We start from the raw sequence: 22,741 nt of genomic DNA, 5'->3' as shown, positions 1-22,741 counted from the left end.
GTGTTTCTTTCCAGTATCCCACTTCCCCACTTATGTCAGGGCTTAGGTCACCATCCTCCAAAAAATCTAGTTTAAAGCCCTCCTAGGTTTGCAAGCCTGCCCTCAAAGATGTTCTTTCCTCTCTTGGTTAAGTGGATCCCATCACTTCCTAGCAATCCTTTTGCCCAGAACAGAGTCCCATGGTTGAAGAAACCAAAGCCCACTCTCCAACATCACCTACATAACCATGCATTTACTTCCATGATTTGACAATCCCTACCTGGACTTTTTCCTTCTACATGGAGGATGGACGAGAACACTACTTGTGCTTCTAATTCCTTGATCCTTCTTCCCAGTGGTACATAATCTGCAGTGACCTCTTCAAAGTCATTCTTGGCCATATTATTAGTTCCTACATGGAGAAGCAAGAAGGGGTAGCAATCCGAAGGTTTGATCAGTTTTGGAAGACTCTTGGTCACATCCTGAATTTGAGCTCTTGGTAAGCAGCACACTTCTCGAGATTCCAAGTCTGGACAGCACATGGATGACTGTCCCTCTTAGGAGATAGTCCTTCACCACCATCACCTGTCTTCTTCTCTTGGGAGTGGTGGTCATGGAACCCCCATCTCTAGGACTACGCATTCCATGCCTTTCAGTCAATGGGGTCTTCTTCTGATCCCTTCCCTGAGAGGGAATTCTTCACCATAGTGCCTGTGCAGAGAGCCTGAAAGTGGTTATTTATCTCCATTGGAAATGGGGATACCTGAGTTGACTTTCTTGTCCTGGAGGTTACATGCTGCTAGTTTTCTTCCTTGTTCTGTACTGCCCTCACTGGTTCCTCAGCCTTCTGTGCCTGCAGTATTAAATACTGTCTTCTATCGAGGAAGTCTTCATCTTCTCTGATGGAGCATCTCCAAACCTCCCAGCACCCTAGCCGAAACCCAAGCAATGCTGGGTAAGTCTTCTAGGACATTTATAAAAGAAAGCCTTTGATTTTTTTAAATTAAAAATAACTTATTCAGAAATGTTCTTCACATTTATTGATTTCAAAATTCAGAAACATTAAAATAGCTTAATCCAAATTTCTGTAAATGAGTATTATTTTACATAACCTCAATCTTTATTTTGACAATGTAATACTTCAAAATTGGTATCTTTTTTCAAGCTTTATAAATACATGATTTTTCTTGACTGTAACAGTCCATTCCTCTTTGAAAATAATGTACTATAAATTTGTAATTAGTGAATTTTTATCTGCTCTTAACACTGGATAAGAGAAGTTAAGGTTTATTATTATTAGAGGCAGCACCATTATCATGTTGCTATTTTACTTCTCTGAAAAAATCTTTTCTTTTAATGCTCAACCAGATCTTTGGTAAAATCAGCTAAACGGAGAATGAATCCCTCTCTTCATAACACGTTGTAATATTAATTATATTAATTCTACAAGCTTGTCATTACTTTTACAAACATAGCACTTCGTCACAATAATTAGCATAGGTTTTTGTCCTTCCCCTATTTTGTTTTTGCTGTAAAAATGAAGCATCCTACAAAAACAGAAGAATGAGCTCTCCTGTGGCTTGTGGTAAATTCATAGAAGTGATGCCAAAAAATACAGCATGAAAATATTTGAATCTTGAAATCATTGTTATTGCATTGAGTTTAATACTCGCTAGTTGTTTTCTGATCTCACAAACAAAAGTTTCTTTTACTGTTTAGTACAGTCTGAGGGGAAACAAGTGTAAAAACTAAAAAAATACTGAAATTCTCCTGTGACAGTGGGAGGATAGTTGGACAATTTAGTGAACTATTAGGAAGGACACTAATGTTTTCTTCAGTCCTGGGTTCTGGACAGTATTTTTCAGACAACTACAAAAAAGTAGATTACAACACATGTATCACACAGCAGCCTTTTGAAATCAGTCCAGGTTCTTATAACTAGTTGTGCTTAATCTGGTGCTATTATTTTTAAAAAGCCACTTGTTTCATCTGAACACTGCATTGCACCAATTTTCCTGTATTGTAGCTCTTATTTGTGATTCTCTCATCTGATTTTTTGGCTTCCTGGAAATGCAGCTGTCCAAAACACATACACTTTGAAAGCTTCTTCTCTATTGCTTACTAATGGTTTTTATCTGCCTCTCTTGACTATCCAGTCTTTAGGTGCTTACAAACTATTTGTTTTTCCTGTTACATTCCAGCTCGGCTTTCCCCTTGATTTTTTTATACCCACTACCTACCGCTTCTTGTTTCTCGTTCCCATTTTTTTCTTTTTCCCTTCACTCTCCTATTTATTTTAGTTCTGAACATCCAACACTCTGGCCATCTGAAGAAGTGGTCTGTGCCCACGAAAACTCATGATACCATCTCCATGTTTTGTTAGTCTTTAAAATGATACCAGACTATTTGCTGTTTTTTAAGTTTAACATACACTTTGGACAGTCTTTACAGAAAACCTGGAACAAAGACACTAGATTAATCTTGCTTCTGCAGTATAATTGTCTCAGTAGTGACTTCCCATAATTTCCCTTTAAATGGAAGTTGGATTAGCAAATCAGATTAGCCTTCCTGACCAAATTCATCTTTTTTATATCTGGACTTCAACTCTTTGCTCTTGCACATAATGCATCCTTTTGCCTGTATTTTGATTCAAAATTAAGGAATAGTGAGAAGTGAGTGTATTGGTGTGAAACATCTATAAGCATTGCAGAAAGTATCTATGCATCTAAATACCTTTTGGAATCTCTGTTTCATGATATCTGTTTTACATCTGGAGTAGCTCTGAGAAGAGTTTCCAGAGACTTTGAAAATAAATTATGAATAATGTCCCATTACTTTTCCTCTCACGTGAACAACAAAAAGTTGTATTTAAAAGAGTTTCTGGTTTCCTCCAGTGAATTCCTCGATGATATAATCTTCTCAGGAAAAGCAGTTTTTGCAGTCTCAAGGTGGAAGGGAAAAACTTGTCAGTTTCTTCTGCTCTTTGCATGGGGATTACACAATCCAAGCAACAGAGTGTTATCTTTTTTCAGTCTCAGCATTTTGTCAAAAATCAGGGTCCTGCAGATTGTTTCACTTAGGAGGAAAAATTGATGATGGAGTCCAGGTATTTCTTTGTCGTAATCTTGCTTATTTACAAAGAATGTCTACAAAAAATGGGTTACTTACCTGTACTGTAACTGCTGCTCTTCATTATGTGACTAGAGACATATAGTCTACTGATGTGTGCCTTTGCCTTGCATACTGAAGCCAGAGAACTTGGCTAAAAAGTACTCATTGAGCAGCATCTCTTAATGGTCCCTCCCTAGGGTATTTAAGGCCAGCGCCATCCTGTTTCTCCCCTTAATGCCTTCCCATGGCATGAATGGGTACTTTGATGCAGAGGAGGTAGAGGGTGGGTTGTGAAATACTTGCACTCGTATCTTGAAGTACAACATATACAGTACTGGTAAGTAATTTTTCTCCTTTGAATGCTTGCTCATGTCCATTCAAATGAGGTGTGTGTGTGTGTGATATGTGCACAGATTCTGGAGATTTTTTCCCAGTGGAACCTGTCAGGACAGCAGGGAGCGCCCTGGAGTGGCACTGCTATATCAGCGCATATATACACCTGCTGGTCCCCCCTGCCCTCAGTTCCTTCTTAGCACCCGTGATGGTAGCTGGAGCATCTTTGTGCTTTCTCAACTAGCCCAGGGTATGTCTACACTACAAAGTTAATTTGAACTAACAGACGTTAGTTCAAATTAACTTTGATAGGCACTACACTAGCGCTCCGCTAGTTCGAACTTAATTCGAACTAGTGGAGCACTTAGTTCGAACTAGGTAAACCTCATTGTACGAGGACTAAGCCTAGTTCTAACTTACTAGTTCGAATTAAGGGGTGTGTAGCCCCTTAATTCGAACTAGTGGGAGGCTAGCCCTCCCCAGGTTTCCCTGGTGGCCACTCTGGCCAACACCAGGGAAACTCTATTGCCCCCCTCCCGGCCCCGGACCCCTTAAAGGGGCACGGGCTGGCTACGGTGCCCGTGCCAGGTGCAAGCCTGCCAGCACCCAGCCAGCAGACCCTGCACCTGGCACGGCTCGAGCCAGCCACCCGATGCCCCCCAGCCCTCCCCCTCTTCCCGGGACCAGGCTGGCGGCTCCCAGGAGCTTGCCGAGGACTGCAAGAGGCGGGCACCCGCCTGGTCCAGTGCGGACATCATGGACCTCGTCCACGACCTCCGCTCTAGGCACAGGAAAGTGGCCGTCTAGGGCAGGAGAGCTGCCAGCTTGGCCACCCAGGAGCAGGTTTGCATGAAAATCAAGGTGGTCCACTGAGACCCCCGACCCTGAGCCCTGAGCTTAGAATGGCCGTACTGGGTCAGACCAAAGGTCCATCTAGCCCAGTAGCCTGTCTGCCGACAGCGGCCAACCCTAGGGACCCTGGAGGGGATGGACCAAAGACAGTGACCAAGCCATTTGTCTCGTGCCATCCCTCTCCAGCCTTCCTCAAACTTCGGGCAGGGACACCACTCCTACCCCCTGGCTAATACCACTCCATGGACCCAATCTCCATGAATTAATCTCACTTCTTTTTAAACTCTGTTCTAGTTCTAGCCTTCACAGCCTCCTGCAGCAAGGAGTTCCACAGGTTGACTATTTGCTTTGTGAAGAAGAACTTTCTGTTATTAGTTTGAAGCCTGCTACCCATTCCTTTCCTTTGGTGTCCTCTAGTCCTTCTATTATGGGAACTAATGAAGAACTTTTCTGTATGCACCCTCTGCACCCCACTCATGCTTTTATAGACCTCTATCATATCCCCCCTCCATCTCCTCTTTTCTAAGCTGAAAAGTCCCAGTCTCTTTAGCCTCTCTTCATATGGGACCGGCCCACAAGAGGTTTCTCAGGTTTACGATAGAACAAAACCATTTCCAGTTTTCGGACCTCTCCTTTGATCTGTCCATGGCACCAAGGGTCTTCACAAAGTGTATGGCCACCATGGCTACCTTCCTCAGGAGGGGCAGAGTTAAGGTTTTTCCCTACCTGGACAATTGGCTAATCAGGGGACACTCAAGATGCTATCACACATAGATCTTGTCAAAAGTCTGTTTTGCAGGCTTGGCCTCCTTATAAATGAGGAGAAGTTCACTCTTACGCCCACACAGGTGATAGACTTCATGGGGGCCCATTTGGATTCAACCACAGCCACGACCTTGCTCTCCAAGGCCAGGTTTATGACTATCAGATTCATTATACATGGCCTCATGATCTTGCCTTTCACTACAGTGAACAACTGCATGAAGCTGCTGGGCCACATGGCAGCTTGCACTTATGAGGTCTGTCATGCCCTTCTAAGGCTCAGACCTCTGCAAGCCTGGCAAGCACATGCTCACAACCAGTCCCATACCGTGTGGGACGTGATCCTCACAGTTCCCCAGGATATCATCCACTCCCTCAAATGGTGGCTTCAGGAGGCAGTGGTATGTACTGGAGTTCCCTTCACCAGCCTGAGCCCTTTGGTGCAACTGGTCACTGATGCTTCTGACACAGGGGGTATGTCTACACTACCCCGCTAGTTCGAACTAGCGGGGTAATGTAGGCATACCGCACTTGCAAATGAAGCCCGGGATTTGAATTTCCCGGGCTTCATTTGCATAAGCGGGGAGCCGCCATTTTTAAAACCCCGCTGGTTCGAACCCCGTGCAGCGCGGCTACATGGGGCCCGAACTAGGTAGTTCGGACTAGGCTTCCTATTCCGAACTACCGGTACACCGGAAGTACACCGGTACATAGGAAGCCTAGTCCGAACTACCTAGTTCGAGCCCCGTGTAGCCGTGCTGCACGGGGTTCGAACCAGCGGGGTTTTAAAAATGGCGGCTCCCCGCTTATGCAAATGAAGCCCGGGAAATTCAAATCCCGGGCTTCATTTGCAAGTGCGGTATGCCTACATTACCCCGCTAGTTCAAACTAGCGGGGTAGTGTAGACATACCCAGGATGGGGCACACATCTCTCCGAGCAGTAGATTCAAGGTATGTGGTCTCCCAAGGAATGGAGCCTTCATATAAATGTCAGGGAGCTCAGGGCAGTCAGGTTGGCCTGCGGGTGTTTTTGTCCAACCTGAGACACCAGGTAGTCTCTGTTCTGACAAACAACATGGTGGCAATGTTTTATATCAAGAGCTCTTTCTTCTCCCATGCTGGGAAGCTCTGTTTCTTTGGGAGTTCTGTATTGCCCATGACATCCATCTGGAGGCTGCATACCTTTCCAGGGAACAGGAATGTCTTGGCAGACATGCTTAGCCGGTCCTTTGCTGTCCACAAGGACAAGGTGCTGGTAGACATCTTTCAGAGGCAAGGCTGTCTCCAAGTGGACCTCTTTGCCTTCCACAGGAACAGGAAGTGCCGGGAATACTATTCATACCTAGGTCAGGACTGGGTTCCAAGGGAGATGCATTGCAGACCAGGTGGCCCCAAGTCCTTCTCTATGCGTTTCCGCTCTTCCCTCTGATACAAAAAGTACTTATCAGGGTAAAGCGGTTCAGGGCTGAGGTCATTCTGATAGCACCAGAATGGCAAGGTGAACACTGGTTCTCGACTCTCCTTGACCTGGTACAGGAGAGGGCTCATGGTTCTGCTGCTGGTGTCAGACCTGATTACCCAGGACCTGGGGGAAGGGCCAACTATGCCACTTGAACTTGCCCTCTCTCCACCTGGCAGCATTGAATGTTTATGGCTGACAAGGATGGAGAAGGCTTGCTCGGAAGGTTGAGGAGGGTTCTGCTGGAAAGCAGGAAGCCCTCAACCAGGGTGGAATACTCTGCTAAGTGGAGGCGATTTTCGGTGTGGACCTTGCAGACAGGTTTACAACCCTTATCGGGCCCCATCCCTGTTATCCTGGACTATCTCCCCGATTTGAAACAGGGAGGTCTTTCCACATCCTCCCTCAAGGAGCATCTTCCACCCAGGGAAAAGAAGCAAGACTGTGTTTGTAGACCCAACGGTCAAGAAGTTCATCAGGGGTGTGGACAGCTTGTTTCCTCGCATGAGGCAATCAGTGCCTCCTTGGGACCTCAAGCTGGTGCTTATTAGGCTCATGAGGATAAGGGACCTACTGAAGGTAGGGATACGGGGTGGGTTCTGGAGTAGACTAGCAGATAGGGTATTTGCCTGGGATGGGGTGGGGAGGGGAGGGCAGGGCTGTGGGCTTGAGCCCCATCCACCGTGGAAGCCTCTGGACAGCTGCCACAGGGATGGAGCAGTGGAGCCCCACCTTGAGCCTCTGGCCACATGCTCCCCAAAGCACTTATTCTATAAGGTCGATTTTATAGTGGTGATTACGTCAGCTAGGAGGGTGTCACAACTGAGGGTGCTAACTGCAGCTCCCCCCACCCATACTGTCTTCTTTAAAGACAAGGATCAGCTTTGCCCCCACCCGGCCTTTCTCCCTAAGGTGGTCTCCAACTTTCACATGTCACAAGATATTTACCTCCTGCTTGCACTCTTTGGATGCCAGGAGGGCACTGGCCTTTTATATAGACAGGACAAGAGAATTTCAAAAAAATCACCACAGGTCTTTATTTCAATAGCGGAGAGGATGAAGAGCATGCCGGTATCAGCCCAGTGCTTATCATCATGGCTCACTTCCAGTATTAGGGAGTGCTATGACCTTGCTGGTAAGGCAGTACCCCACATCATGGCTCATTCCACTCGAGTGCCTACCTCCGCAGTGGCCTTCCTTGCACAGGTTCCCATACTGGACATTTGCAGGGCAACTACATGGTCTTCTGTGCACACTTTCACAGCACATTACAGCAGGCCAGGGATGCTGCTGCTCTTGGTAGGGCAGTACTGCAATCAATTTCTGAGTTAAAGAACCACTAGTCTCTGATCCCACCTCCTATGTTTCAGCTAGGGAGTCACCACATTTGAATGGACACGAGCAAGCACTTGAAGAAGAAAAAATGGTTACTTACCTCATAACTGTTGTTCTTCAAGATGTATTGTTCATGTCCATTCGAAATCCCACTTGCCTCCCCTTTGTTGGAGAGTTCTGACAAGAAGGAACTGAGGGTAGGTAGGGCCAGCAGGAATATATATGCGCTGATATAGCGTCACTACTCCAGGGAGCTCCCTACTGGCCTGAGGGTACTGCTGGGGAAAAAGCTCCGGAATCCATGCATGCGGTGCGCGCACACCTCATTCGAATGAACATGAGCAACACATCTCGAAGAACAACAGTTACGAGGTAAGTAACCGTTTTTTCCCCTTCTTTGAGTGGTTGCAGATGTATATTTCAATCAGGCAACTAACAAGCAGTAAGAGAAGAAGGAGGGACCTAGAGTCTGTTTAAAGAACATCTGCAGTTTGCATCTGAGGCAGACATGGTCATAATAGCAACGTGGTTGGTAAAAGTATGCACTGAATACCAGTTAGCAGCCCTGCAAATCTCCAATATAGAAACTTCCCTGAAGAATGTGATTTGAAGCCGCTTGGGCTTTCATTGAATGTGCTACCCATGTGCTGTCCTAATGCAGGAAGTGATCCATCTGGAAATCATTTGTGTGGAGAATGCCTGACTGTTCAAATAATCCACGTTGGAGACCAATACTTAAGGTGATGACCAAAATGTTTTAACTTTCTCCAGACAAAATGCCAAGCATCATCTCACATCCAACACTGTTCATTTGCATCTGTGTGTGGCTTAAACTGTCATCAGAGGAGGTTCTGGAACAGATTGAAAACTTAACAGTAACGAGTCATCAGGACCAGATGGCATTCACTTTTGATTTCGGTGGTGGCTGGAGCGCTGGCCAGGCATCAGTTTCCTGGAGACTCAGCCATGAGGTTCCTTTGGAGATCCCTTCAGATCTGCAGAAGGCTTTATTTATTCTGGGCTGGTCCCAGGTTTCTGCTGTGATGTTACATCTTGTAGAGAGATTTTCTGGCCGTTATTAGCCAGGATGAGTAAGAATGGTGTCCCTAGCCTCTGTTTGTCTGGAAATGGATGACAGAAGAGGAATCATGTGATGATTACCTGTTGTGTTCCCTCCTTTTGGGGCATGTGGTATTGGCCACTGTTGGCAGACAGGATATTGGGCTAGATGGACCCTTGGTCTGACCCAGTGTGGCCATTCTTATGTTCTCAATAAAGAATACAGGTAAGTATATTGTTTAGCTAAGGTGAAACTGTGAACTCGCCTTAGACAAAAATTCTGCATGTAGCCTTAGGGCTACTTTGGATTTGAAAACATGCATGTGTAAGTTACATCTACATTACACACTTGTTTCAAAATAAGCTATTTTTGGAATACAAACTCCTGAAGTAGCTATTTCGAAATAGAGCATCCACACTGATTGAAGCCTGAATCACATTTAAGGTCCCCTGGAAGCACTTTGGGCAGGGCAACAGGACAGCAGTCACTTCCTGTAACTGCTGTATGAGGCTATCTGAGGCTCATGCTTAAAGGGAACCTCTGTACAGTCGTGTCTCAGTCTCATCTCCATTGCCCACCTACTTGAAGGATAGCAAACTCTTTCTCACTGCATGCTCTGTTTGCCCTTGCAGACACCACAGCACTCCAGCCATGGGGCCAGGCCTGCTGAAAAGCAATAACCAGCTCTTAGCCTTCATGCTGCACCTCATGGTGCAGTTACTACAGGCTGCCTTGTGGCTTTGCAGGAACAGGACCCATCGCTCCCTGTGAGGCACCTCCTCTCCTCTCTCCAGATGTTGCTCATGCAGCACAGCCCCTCCTGCTCCCCCCTGCACACTGTGCACTGCCACTTCTGGCGCTGGGACATCAGTTCTGACTGGTGGGACCACATTGTCATGAAGCGGTGGGATGATCAGCAGTGGCTCCAGAATTTCCACATGTGGAAGGACACCTTCCTGGAGCTCTGTGAGTGGATCACCCCTGCCCTCTGGCAACAGGACACCCACATGTGACCCACCATCCCCCTCCACAAGCAGGTCGCCTTCACACTTTGGAAGCTCACCACACCAGACAACTACCATTTCATTGGGAACCAGTTCAGCATGGGGAAATCTACAGTCAAGGCTGTGCTTATGCACGTATGGCTCTCTTACTATTGTCCCAGAGGCTGGTGAACTACTGGAATGGGGTTCCCTAGGGAAGGGAGGGTGGACGCTCCCTCCTGGAAGGTTTTTCAGTCCTGCCTTCACAAAGCCCTGCCCGGGGATTGGGTAAGTAGGGGTTGGTCCCGGTGTGGGGAAAGGAGGTTGGGCTTGGGGACCTCCCAAGGGCTCTGGCAACCCTGTGATTCTCTGTTTGTCTCCTTCTACAAGTGATGATGGCCATCAACATTATCCAGCTGTGCAAGGTCATCATCCTGGGCAACATGGACCCCACTGTCACTGGCTTTGCCTCCATGGGCTTCCCCAACTGCGGGAGAGGGAGGGTGGATTGACGGCACCGACATCTTCATTCAGGCTCCTGACCACCAGGCCTCTAATTATATTATCTGGAAAGGGTATTTGCCATGGTCCTGCAGGCCGTCGTAGACCACCGAGGCTGGATCATTGACATTAACATTGGGTGGTCAGGGAAGGTGCATGATGCCCACATATTCCACAACTCCAGCATCTACCAGAAGATGCATGCTGGCACTTTTTTCTCCCACTGCACCATCAGGGTCAGGGGCCTGGACATGCCCATGTGCATCATGTGGGACCTCTGTCTGATCTCATAGCAACTTATTCTCTGTCCCTCCTTTGCCAAATATCAGCTTTATTGATTGCCATAACATCCTCATGGGAGTAAGCAAACTGTAGGCCCTAATGTCAGGCCTTCAGTCCAGGATGATATAGATTCAGTTGGAGACCAACCTATAGGATGAGTAGAATTGGTGTTTGTGTGTTAAAATACAAGATGTGATGAGATCTGAGGTTTTGGTTCATCTGGATCTCTAAAAAGCTTAATTCCTTTTTTGGGAAAAGAGGAAAGAAGAGAAATACTTGGTGCCCCCTCACCTCCTCAAAACCCCAAACAAGCACTTAGGACAATGGTTTTCAACATTAAAGCCCAGCCCCCAGTACAGACGGAAGACACCAGTTAAATAGCCTGGATTGAGAACTGCTCAAGAACAAAACTGGTACCGCTTCCTGTTGTATTTTGTTGCAATCAGATCGACCAATGTAATGCCCTGTTCCCTGAAGATGGATCCCCGGGTTTTGCTCTTCAGAGCTCACTTACGATTCTGGGCAAAATGCCTGTGAAGTGATCAGCCATTTGGGTATGTCTACACTACCCCGCTAGTTCGAACTAGGGTGGTAATGTAGGCATACCGAACGTGCAAATGAAGCCCGGGATTTGAATTTCCCGGGCTTCATTTGCATAAGCCGGCCGGCGCCATTTTTAAATGCCGGCTTGTTCGAACCCCGTGCCGCATGGCTACACGCGGCACGGGCTAGATAGTTCGAACTAGCAAGCCATTCCACATGGAACGAGGTGTACAGATAGTTCGGAATGGCTTGCTAGTTCGAACTATCTAGCCCGTGCCGCGTGTTGCCACGCGGCACGGGGTTCAAACAAGCCGGCATTTAAAAATGGCGCTGGCCGGCTTATGCAAATGAAGCCCGGGAAATTCAAATCCCGGGCTTCATTTGCACGTTCGGTATGCCTGCATTACCACCCTAGTTCGAACTAGCGGGGTAGTGTAGACATACCCTTTGATTCTAAACAATGGTCACTGGCTGTGAGAATAATGCCACAGAAAAAGCATAAGTTCGTGGCTTTGTGGCAGAACTGCTTGGGGTAAGCAACTTCGTGCCCCGACACACTGGAGTTATTCATTTTGGTGCGTTAGGAGCAGCTCCCCGGGTTCTCCGTTCCCGCTCTAGGATGTCAAGGGTGAGGGCCAACACCTGAGCGGGCATGGCTAGATCCAGAGAGTGGGGCTAGGTCTTCGCGGTGGTGGCGTAGGAGGACGTGCCAGGAACACGCGTCGGTGTTTCGTTCGAGGAGGGGCTAGAACGGGTCTTAGACATTCAGACTTGAGGAACCAGGGGCTAGTGTCCAGATCCGCCTCTTACCTTTTCCCCTCCTCCAGAGCAAGGAGCGAGCGCGAGCGCTTCATGTCTTCTCTCCCCGTCCTCCTGCCTCGCCCCTCGCTCGAGGGGCTCCACCTCCACCCGCCTTCCTGGTGTGCAGCCCAGCTCAGCCGCCGCGGCCGGAGAGTCCCCGACTCCCGCCGCCTGCTGCCATGGGACCCAAAGCCGCCTCCGGCTTCTACTTGGGCAGGAAGCCCGCCGCCCTGCTGGCCCTGCTGCTGGCCGCGCTGCTGCTGGCGCTGGCCGTGCTGGGGGCTCTGTACGGGCGCTGCCTACACGAGGCGGAGGAGCTGCGCGCGGCAGAGGCTCCCCCCTCGCCCACAGCCCGCCCGGGGACGGCAGGCACCGGCTGTTGCACCCCCAGCCCCGGCAGCACGCGCCGGCCGGGAGCCTGGGACCACCCCCGCCTGCCCGGCGCGCTGCTGCCCCTGCACTACCAGCTGCGGCTGTGGCCGCGCGTGAGCCCCGGCCAGCCCGCCCCCTTCGGCTTCTCGGGCCAGGTGAACATCACGGTGCGCTGCGCGCAGGACACGGACACGGTGCTGCTGCACAGCGCCCAGCTGGAGCTGTGGGGGGCGGCCGTGCGGGGGCCCCTGCCGGAGGAGCCGGCCCGCGCCAACGGCGGCGGCAGCATCCAGGTGGAGGAGCTGTGGCTGGAGGAGGAGCGGGAGTACGCGGTGCTGGAGCTGCGGCGGAGCCTGCTGGCCGGCGGCAGCTACGTGCTGCAGCTCAGCTTCAGGGGGACCCTGAGCGAGGAGCTGGACGGGCTCTTCCTCACCCACTACACGGACCAGGGCCAGAGCAGGTGAGCGCCCGGGCGCCGCGGGAGCTAAGCGCTGACACGGGCAGGTGCAGGACTGCAGCAGCCAGCTGGCCCAGACGCCTTGCTCCACCCAGCCGCGGGAGGGGGCGTGGGGCACTTTGTGCGGGGCAGAGGAGGGGAGGCCAGTTCCTCCAGGCTTGATTGGATAGTGGCCTCACATCCAAACCCAAGGTCAATGGCAAGATGGCCCTTGACTGCACTAAATCGGTGGTTTTCAACCTGGGCTCTGCTGACTGGCTGAGATTTCCAGAGGGCTCCTGGCACTTCCATTTGAAAATTTGTAGAGGTCCGCAAATGGGGGGAAGAGGGAGAGACTGAAAACCATTGCCCCAGTTGTTTGTTTTGGGGAGTTTTGAGGAAGGAGCGGGTATTTCTCTTCTTTCCTTTCTTCTCAAAAAGGAATTCTAAGCTTTCTAGAGATCAAGCTGAAACAAAACCCTCAGACCTCATCATATCTTGCATTTTAAGAAAATCAGTACAAATGTCCAACAAATGACACACATCTTGGTAATAGCTTCCTCTAGGTGTATGCCATGGAATACAGTTGTATCCCAATTTGGTATCTGGTCTTATCTGAATAAAAATTCTCCTTTGCTGATGGCTTAAGTTCTCCTTTTGTCTGTTATGTGGACTTAAAAACAAAAGTAGGTTTGTGGCTATAGAACATATAAAAGACACTATACAAATAAAGTAGTCTTGTTTGACAACAGGAATATCCCTCCCCAACCTCAGCCTTTCATGGTTACACAACACACAGTTTGTTATTAGCTAATGTGTTAGCAAATCTTCTCTGAAGAAAAATACTGCAACAGACATTCATAAATTGCTTCTTAATCTGTTCTATGCTTTTTATTTACCAACTTCATGGAACTATAAAACAAGACACTGTAAGTTCCCTCTGTTGGCTTGCAATCTGTAGCTCTGGTTCTAGTGTCCTTATTCTTGGTGAATAAGGAAGCACTTATGAAAGTAGTTCCATTGACTTCAGTGTGAGAAAAGTGCAAGTTAACACAGTAAATGTAGCAGGACTGGGCCCTATACAGTAATTCCTCATTTAACACTATAGATATGTTTCAGAAAATGATTATGTTAAGTGAAAATGTGTTATGCGGGGTCAATTTTCCCACTGAAAATAATGGAAAAGGTGGGGGTTGTGTTTCAAGCGGTGGTGTCTGTTGGGCCTGGGACATAAGGTTACAGCAGGGAGGGGAGGTGTTTGGCTCTGGGGAAGGGAAGGAGAGGAAAAGGGAGGGGGATTGGTTTGGGAGTATGTCCCTGTAACGGTTCTGCCGGGACCCGCACTGCGTCCAGCGAGGGGGGGGGGTCGCCGGGGAATGGCACGGTGAGCGGCGAACCCTCTGCCGCTTTTCAGGGAGGTGGGGGAAGCCCTGTGCAGCTGTCAGCAATGGGCAAGCTGGGGAAATCGTGTTATTCTGGGGACAGTTGTGTAATTCAAAAAAGTTCCCTAAAAAAAATCGTGTTATCGCGAAAACATGTTAAGCGGGCATGTGTTAAATGAGGAATTACTGTATCACCTGTGTTTCATGGTATGTCTCTTCCTTTCTCTCCCCTCACAATCACATTGTGACTTATGAAAAACAGATTTGTCAAAAGCTTGTATCTGTTAATGTTAATTGTTGCTGAATTATTGGCACCGGTATCCTCTCAAAAGAGCACTAAATAGTCAGCACTTGTGCAGTTATATAAGAGCTTTCCTGTGCTATACCACAGTAAAAATAAGACAAACTAGTGGATGGCATGCAGAAAGATTCTAGAGCCCCTTATTTATATTATTTGAGGTGGCCACCATAAGACCTGTTCTCAAAACCAAATATGTGGGCAAAACCATAGTGCAAAACATAGCTCAGACATCTTTCAGCCTCCAGTAGCTTAAAACACTATAATCCCATAAACTACAAGTTTCTCACACACATAGGGAAAGCCAGCGTTCAAATTCTAAAGTGAGACAGATTGGAAGTTATTTTTCTTGCGCTCATTAATATCTATTCTTGCATCTGCAAAAATGAACATGAACAGCCCAGATCTGCTGGCCACTTTCTGCTTCCCTGCCCCATCTCATTCCCTAGTTTGCTGTTACAGCCTATACCTTAGTTGCCATAATGCCTTCCTACTATACCATTCATGCCTTCTCCCTAGACTCCAAGCTGTGTTGCTCAGCTATCCCTTGGCAGCACTACACCTAATTCCACAGGCTTGTCAGAGCAGTGCCCTTCTTCTGGGGAATCACAAGAGGTTAATCCTAGACAGAAAAGCACTAAGCTCCACACCTTTGATGTCATTAGCTTCCTTGACCTAGCACCTTCCCATTAACAGGTGGTACAGAGAGAGTAGGGAGTGTGTGAAATACATGCTTTGTGCCAAACATGACAATCGTGGAACTTGCTTCCAGTCTTGCGCCCCAGCCTTATCATTCTGCATGGCTCCTCTCACACTTGCTAACATTGCCAACATTACTCCTAGTCTAGTATACTTTATCAGATCTTCCAGAGTGAGGCTCCACTCTGGCAAACCAGAAAAGGTTAGTCCATTGGAGCAAATACCTCAAAAGAGACAAAGTTATACTGCTCTGTGCTGTGACTGTTTCAGAGCTCCTCTTCCACTGATGTGTTGATAGGAGGAACTAGGACAGTATGCACATCCAGTGTATCAATGTACACACATCAAATGCAAAACCTTAACTCTGACCTCAGATGTTTCCATGTACTTACGACACATTATGCACTTCACTGTAGATATCTGCCTGCAGAGAATACATCTTATTGAGCTAAGGATAGAGTTCAGGCTGTGTGTTTGAGTGTGATCTTTGTTTTGTTTTGTTTGAGGAATTAGATCCATATGCTGCATGTGTATGTTAGAATAGAATGGTACTTAGGTATAGAGTGGAGCAGTCTGTGAGTGTTGTTGTTACGTAGTATGGATGTTAGTGTTTGCTTAACTGCAACAATAAAATTAAAATAGCTATTGACAGTGCTTTGCACTTTGAAAAAACTATGCACACAGTACACAGATACTATCAATTTAAGGTTGGCTCAGTACATGTTAAATAAAAAACAGTCATTTTAAATGCATTTACCTGCAAAATAACTGCTGCATAGGCTTTGCACTGGCAAATTCCATCCTAAGAATCTGGAAAGAAAACGCATTAAACAAAAATGAAACTTAATTGATTTTCATTGTCCAAACTAAGACGCACAAGACAAACAGAGCACATCAATATGTTTTTCATCTTTGGAATAGGAAAAGTGAATTGCTCGAGGTCAGTAGAGCTAGGATTAGAATCAGAATTCTGGCATTGTTGGGTCCCAACCTACTGATTAATTCATTAGATTAAGTTGTCTATGAGCAGGTTGGCAATTATGAGAATATACCAAATAAATAATAACCACTTAGCTAAAAACATCCATTCATGCATGAACTCAAACCAATAAAAAGGACTTTTAAATAAGACATTAGATCTAACTGACGTAAGAACAGCAAGAATGCAGACAAGAGCAGATAAGCAAAGAAACATGTTAAATTTGCAACCCATAGACTTCCTTTGATTCAGTCTACTGTCAGGCACAACTGAAATCTTTCAACCAGACTGCAATTTTACATAACATAGTTACTACAGAGCTAATTCAGGATCAAAAGGAACAATTCATATAATCTTTTTGCCACTTTGCTAGGCTTTTTTTGGCAAGTTGTACCACAAAATGAAGTCACACAATAGAGAACAGAATGTAAAAGGACATAACAAAAAAATGTTAAATCCTTTTTATTGGTTTTGAAACAAAAAAGTTCATGTGACTTAACCTAACTCCAGTGATATCATTGTATATCAAATCTTGAAAATTTAACTTCTACTAATTGCTTTTTTCCCCTAATTTTTGTTGTGAGGTTATTTGTCTTGAGAGAAGGACAGAAGGAGTTTTTATTTTTACAGATTTCTTCTATTTTTTCTCACAATCTTCATACCTTCTTTTATGGGCCTCTTTATACACTGGGTATTTGTCTAATTTTGCAGTTTGAATTAAGGAAAACTAGAACACTTTACTTAATTTCCTTGGAAAACCTCTTTTAAAATTATATAAATAAATGTAGCCTACCACGCCACTAAATATATAAATCAATATGTATTCTTAGTACACATTTACATTCTGTTCTCTATTGTGTGACTTCATTTTGAGGTATAACTTTCAAAAAAAAGCCTAGCAAAGTGGCAAAAAGATTATATGAATTGTTCCTTTTGATCCTGAATTTGCTCTGTAGTAACTATGTTATGTAAAATTGCAGTCTGGTTGAAAGATTCCAGTTGTGCCTGACAGTAGACTGAATCAAAGGAAGTCTATGGGTTGCAAATTTAACATGTTTCTTTGCTTATCTGCTCTTGTCTGCATTCTTGCTGTTCTTACGTCAGTTAGATGTAATGTCTTATTTAAAATTAAAACAAAATACAGGACTATGTAGCACTTTAAAGACTAACAAAATGGTTTATTAGATGATGAGCTTTCGTGGGCCAGACCCACTTCCTCAGATCAAATAATGGAAGAAAATAGTCACAGCCATAGTCCTGTATTTTGTTTCAGCTACACCAGACTAACACAGCTACATTTCTATCATTATTTAAAATTACTTTCTCTGAATGTGGTCTGTGTAACACTATCTTGTAACTTCTCCTTTCAGAATGAAGTCTTCATACTTATTGTAGCAGTTTCTAGCTCTGAGTCTCTTGCAGTTTGTACTGCAGAAACTCAGCCCTCCTTCTGCAACATGGATGTATTTTGGGACAATCATTTGTAAGGTCTAATAAGGTACCTGACAAGGATATTTTAATTACATTAAAGGACTAATTCTAGTGGAGGATTGGATCGCTCAGACACTATATAATAAGGCCCCTTTACCTCTGGATCTTCAATTCAAACTGAAGTTGATAGTAATTTTGGCAAAGCTACTGTTTTACCAGCTTGCAAAAGATAATGGTTTTCTGTCACTTTGTGTTAACATTTTCTCCTGCTTAGATATCCACATAACTGTTTGCATCTTAACAGAGACAAGAGGCTTAATTGGCATTGAGAATGAACTTTTCTCTCACTTTGTTCAATCAGAGTTAAAACACTTTGATGAACTGGTATGGGAAACCTATGTCTGTGTGAGCTATAAATTCTTATATCTCTGGAGCTCACTGGTACTCTCACACTAAACTCACAAATAAAAAGAAGCAGTATAAGTAATAACACAATATCTATAAGCAAACAGACCATGAATGGTTAATGGTAAGTTGGGTGAGTTACACAATCAGGTCTTGAAATGTATGTGGATGGAGGGTATAAAAAACGAAAGCACTATTTGTAGCTACTATAGCCAGGTCTACACTATACCTGGAAGGTTGCTTAAGGTCCGCAACTCCAGCTACGTAGAATATGTAACTGCAGTCAGCTTACCTTAAGCTGAGTTTAGCGGCGTCCCCACAGTGGGAGGACAATGTGAGCAACCCTCCTGTCAGCTTTCTTTAGTTCTCATGACTTAACTAGACCCACTAAATCGAATGCTAGAAGTTTGACCTCCGGCATAGCGAGTGAAGCAGATTTCTGAAGTGCTTATAGCACCAAAGGGAGTCAAATATGAGGCTGGCCCCAAATCAGGATGCTTTCAGACACTACACAGTAGCTCACAATCTATCCTTGTGGGGTCAAGCTGGGGAATCCTTGGCTGCCATATAGCTAAGAGTGTTATTGACAGGATGAGGGCAGATAGAAAGATGTTTCAAAGACACTCTTGCATTCCTTCTTCCTACTTAGGTTGTATTTGATTAAGTCCGTGGAATTTGGGAAGCATGTTGTACCATCAGACTACATGCAGAACTCTTATTGCTGTGAACTGAATGCTGTGTGTTCAGATCAAGAGTAGTATGTGTCCCTGTGGAATTTGTTCTGAAATACTGGCTACATTTCAATATAAAGCTTAGGATTTTGAATACTATCTTAGCCATTGCAGTTTTGCATAGTACCCATTCTCTACACAATATAGCCTTTTCCTCTGATAGGTAATATAACTGATTCTTGAAGACTCACTAGTTTTAGATGAATACTGATAAAACAGATAATGATGAATACTGATAAAACAAATAATGGAGTGTCCATTAATGCCTGCTTTTTTAATTGCCTTTATTATGTCCAATGATCATCAGGATTAAAAACAGGACCACTGTGGATTACCCAGGATGATCCACCATGATTTACACTGAGCTACCTGCAAGAGCCAATCCCCATACATGGTTCAAATGAGTTTGTGGTGGTCGTAAGCTTTTTAAAAATTGTAGTTGTGTATAAATAGGGTTAACCATTTCAAAAGTGTTACTTTCCATACATCTGGGACATGGGGAAAAGGTGGAGAGTGTTGTAGTACTACCAGTATTGTCATAACACTGTTGTGTTCTAGGAAAAAGGCTGTTTGTAGGCGTTACTGCAGAAACGCAAAAACAATAAGGAGTCCTGTGGAACCTTAACAACAGATTTATTAGGGCATAAGCTTTCTTGGGTAAAACTCAGTTCATCAGATGTATTGGCATGGAAGATACAGAAGCAAGAGTATATAAAAAGAAGTTGCTTGTGTTAATGAAGCTAATCAGTTCAGGGTGGAAGTGGGTCATTCACAGCATTTGGTCCAGAGATGTGACTATCCAGAAAGGGGAAATTGCCTTTGTAATGTGTTAACATAACATAAGAATATAAGAATGGCCATACTGGGTCAGGCCAAAGGTCCATCTAGCCCAGTTGCCTATCTGCTGACAGTGGCCAGCGCAAGGTGCCCCAGAGGAGGTGGACCGAAGACAATGATCAAGCGATTTGTCTCGTGCCATCCGTCCCTAGCCTCTGACAAACAGAGGCCAGGGACACCATTCCTAACCCCTGGCTAACAGCCTTTTATGGACCTAACCTCCATGAATTTATCTAGCTTCTCTTTAAACTCTGTTAAACTCTTTAAACTCTAGCCTTCACAGCCTCCTCTGGCAAGGAGTTTTACTGGTTGACTATGTGCTGTGTGAAGAAGAACTTTCGCTTATTAGTTTTAAACCTGCTACCCATTAATTTCATTTGGTGTCCTCTAGTCCTTATATTATGGGAACTAATGAATAATTTTTCTTTATTCACCCTCTCCACACCACTCATGATTTTATAGACCTCTATCATATCCCCACTCAATCTCCTCTTTTCCAAACTGAAAAGTCCCAGTCGCTTTAGCCTCTCCTCATATGGGACCTGTTCCAAACCCCTGATCATTTTAGTTGCCCTTTTCTGAATCCTTTCAAAGCCCAAAATATCTTTTTTGAGGTGAGGAGACCACATCTGTACACAGTACTCAAGATGTGGGCGTACCATAGTTTTATACAGGGGCAGTAAGATATTCTGTGTCTTATTTTCTATAACTTTTTAAATAATTCCTAACATTCTATTTGTCTTTTTGACCGCCGCAGCATACTGTGTGGACATTTTCAGAGAACTATCCACGATAACTCCAAGATCTCTTTCCTGATTTGTCATAGCCAAATTAGGAAAGAGATCTTGGAGTTGAGATTCTTATTCAGGCCTAAGTTGATAGTGTTGAATGTGCAATTGAACCCTAGTTCAGCTGTCTCCCTTTGTAACCAGTTTTTTTAAATTCTTTTGCTGAAGGATGGTGTGACGGGGCGAGACAGCCCCTCACTGAACCCAAAGGGCCCAGCCAGGGTTACCTGGCTGCAGAGGCCCCTCCCCCACAGCCCTACCGAGTATGCCCAGGCTGTAGCTCCACTATAAAAACCTGGGGAAGGACTCAGTCTGGAGGTCAGCTGGAGGAGAAGGACCTGTGAAGGGAGCTCCTGCACAGCTGTTGCCCAAGACTCCAGGAGAGGCTGGATGGGGCGCGGAGGCGAGCTGGTGCGACCCAGGGACTGCCTGCTGAGGAGACGCCGGCCCAGAGGTTGCAGCAAGCTGGGCGAGTACAGGGGAAGGAGTCCCAGGGAACCAGGTAGGAAGTGGCCCAGGGCAGGAGCGGGAGCCTCCTCTCCCACCCAGAGAACCTCGGTGCGTTTCGACCCCGTCGAGGGAGTGACCCGCTACCCGGTTGCTCACAGGGCCCTGGGCCGGGACCCGGTGGAGTAGGATGGGCTCGGGTCCCCCTACCTGGGGTGCATCCCTGCTACAACCTTAAACGGTGTTCTGGACTCAGGCCAGAGGGCCTTGGCCTTGCCTTAAAGGGCCAGCTTTAAACTGTGTTCTGGACTCAGGCCAGAGGACCTTGGACTTGAGAGGGTCAGGGGCCACGGGGCTGGCCAGGAGGAAGGGGAGCGGGAAGCAGAGCTGGCGGGGGGGGGGGGGCAGCCACTGGCTGCAGCTGGAGTCCAACAGGCCACGCCCCCAGCAGGCACTCCCTCTAGTTGCTAGTACAAGCCGGGAGGAGGTGGGGGGAATGGTTCCCAGCCACTCCCCCCTGCCAGCTTCTGCATGCAACCAGGGGCTCCCAGCTGGGAGGCGGGCAGCGATTGGCGCTGGGAGCCTCTGGTTCCGTGCAGAAACCTGGCGGGGGGAGTGGCTGGGAGTCCTAGCCACTGCCTGCCCCGCCCCGCCCGGCTTTTGCACGCAGCCACAGGGCTCCCAGTGCCAATTGCGGCCTGCCTCCCAGTTGCTCCCCCGCTCCCGCCAGGCTTCCGTCCGGTGCCCAGACGGAAATTCAGAAAATACCAGACATTGCACATGTCCGGTATTTTCTGAATTTTTCTACCGGACAGAGGGCACAAATACTGGACTGTCCGGTAGAAAACCGGACACCTGGCAACCCTAGCCACGCATGCGTGAACAGCCCGGTGGGCCATTCAAAGACAGCGTGGGCACATACAGGTGGGGAGTCTTGGGAGGTGGAGAGGATGCAGGAGTATGGGGAAGCAGAAGAGTCGGCGGCGGTGGTCGGGGAAGAAGAGGGATGTCTGGAGGTGGGTGAGGCAGGGGAAGTCGAGCCAGAGGGGGCGGCTGAGGTGGCCTCGGAAGCGGGAGGAGACGCGGCAGGCCTGGAGAGCAGCAGGAGCGTGGGGGCAGCAAGGGCCCCAGAACCAGGGATCGGGGCAGGTGGATCATTGGTCTGGGGACTCACAGCTGCAAGTAACTCCCCAGGAGGGGGTGACCTGGTGGCAAGCCATGCGAAGGCAGGGACTCTGTCTCAGGTTGGAAACCACAGGGACGATGCAGCGGTAAGGCGCCTGAACCTCAGTCAGGGGGAGAGGAGGAGATGCAGCATATGACAGGGTAGGAAGTGGCCCAGGGCTGAAGGGAGCGAGGGGGAGTCTGGGAGCAAGTCGGAGTCTGCTCCTAGAGCTCCCCACCAGAAGGGCCTTGGGCCGGGGCCCGGTGGAGAGGGAGGGCCCGGGACCCCCTACCCTGCTAACCCCTCTACATCCAAGACCCAGACCTCCACAAACCTGGCCCAACCCCGTTGAACTTCGGACTAGGAACTTTAAACCCACCGCTGGTGGTGACTTGCAGCCAGAGAAAGCAGAATCTCCCCAGTGAGCTGGAAGGCCCTGTAGGCTGGGATCCTCCCCTCGAGCATTGGTGTTAAGCCTCATTGCTGGGATGGGGGCAGCCTGACCCACAGAAACAGGACTAGAATAAGCTGGGGTGGCTTACCCCCAGCTTACACGTAGGGGTCACCACCCCACAAGCAGTTAGGGGCCATTAGGGCCAGTCACAGTCAGCCATAAAAATGTTGGCATATTGTGGGGTTATGCGGGTACCCATTGCAGTGCCACTGACTTGAAGGTATGAATTATCCCCACATTGGAAATGGCTGTCCCACAGTTCTGCCACCAGGTATGCCATGGCATAATCGGGGATACTGTTCTTCACAGCTAGTAG

The 22,741-nt window shown here is 47.1% G+C and overlaps 1 protein-coding gene and 1 long non-coding RNA gene across 3 annotated transcripts in view; one reads left to right on the top strand and one right to left on the bottom strand.

Annotated features, from left to right (window-relative positions):
* LOC142829879 (uncharacterized) overlaps positions 1-12,138 on the bottom strand; it is a 50,131-nt gene extending 37,993 nt beyond the window's left edge. The window contains exons 1-2 of one of the 2 annotated variants that reach the window (XR_016349889.1): positions 12,011-12,138; positions 260-909 (exon numbers count right to left, since the gene is read on the bottom strand). This is a non-coding gene — a long non-coding RNA (uncharacterized LOC142829879). Of the gene's footprint in view, positions 1-259; positions 910-7,931; positions 8,065-12,010 lie in introns of those variants that run through there. The other variant, XR_012904763.2, reaches the window with a different exon arrangement.
* Positions 12,139-12,180: 42 nt separating this feature from the next.
* Positions 12,181-22,741, top strand: part of LVRN (laeverin) — a 72,846-nt gene continuing 62,285 nt past the window's right edge. Inside the window, exon 1 of the mRNA XM_014579229.4 lies at positions 12,181-12,833. Within this exon, the coding sequence (XP_014434715.2) occupies positions 12,181-12,833 (653 nt within the window). The remainder of the gene's footprint in view (positions 12,834-22,741) is intronic.

This window comes from Pelodiscus sinensis, chromosome 6 (genome assembly GCF_052426305.1).
Source record: "Pelodiscus sinensis isolate ZL-2025 chromosome 6, ASM5242630v1, whole genome shotgun sequence".
In the NCBI taxonomy this organism is placed as follows: domain Eukaryota; kingdom Metazoa; phylum Chordata; order Testudines; family Trionychidae; genus Pelodiscus; species Pelodiscus sinensis.
This window is presented reverse-complemented; position numbering and strand designations above follow the sequence as displayed.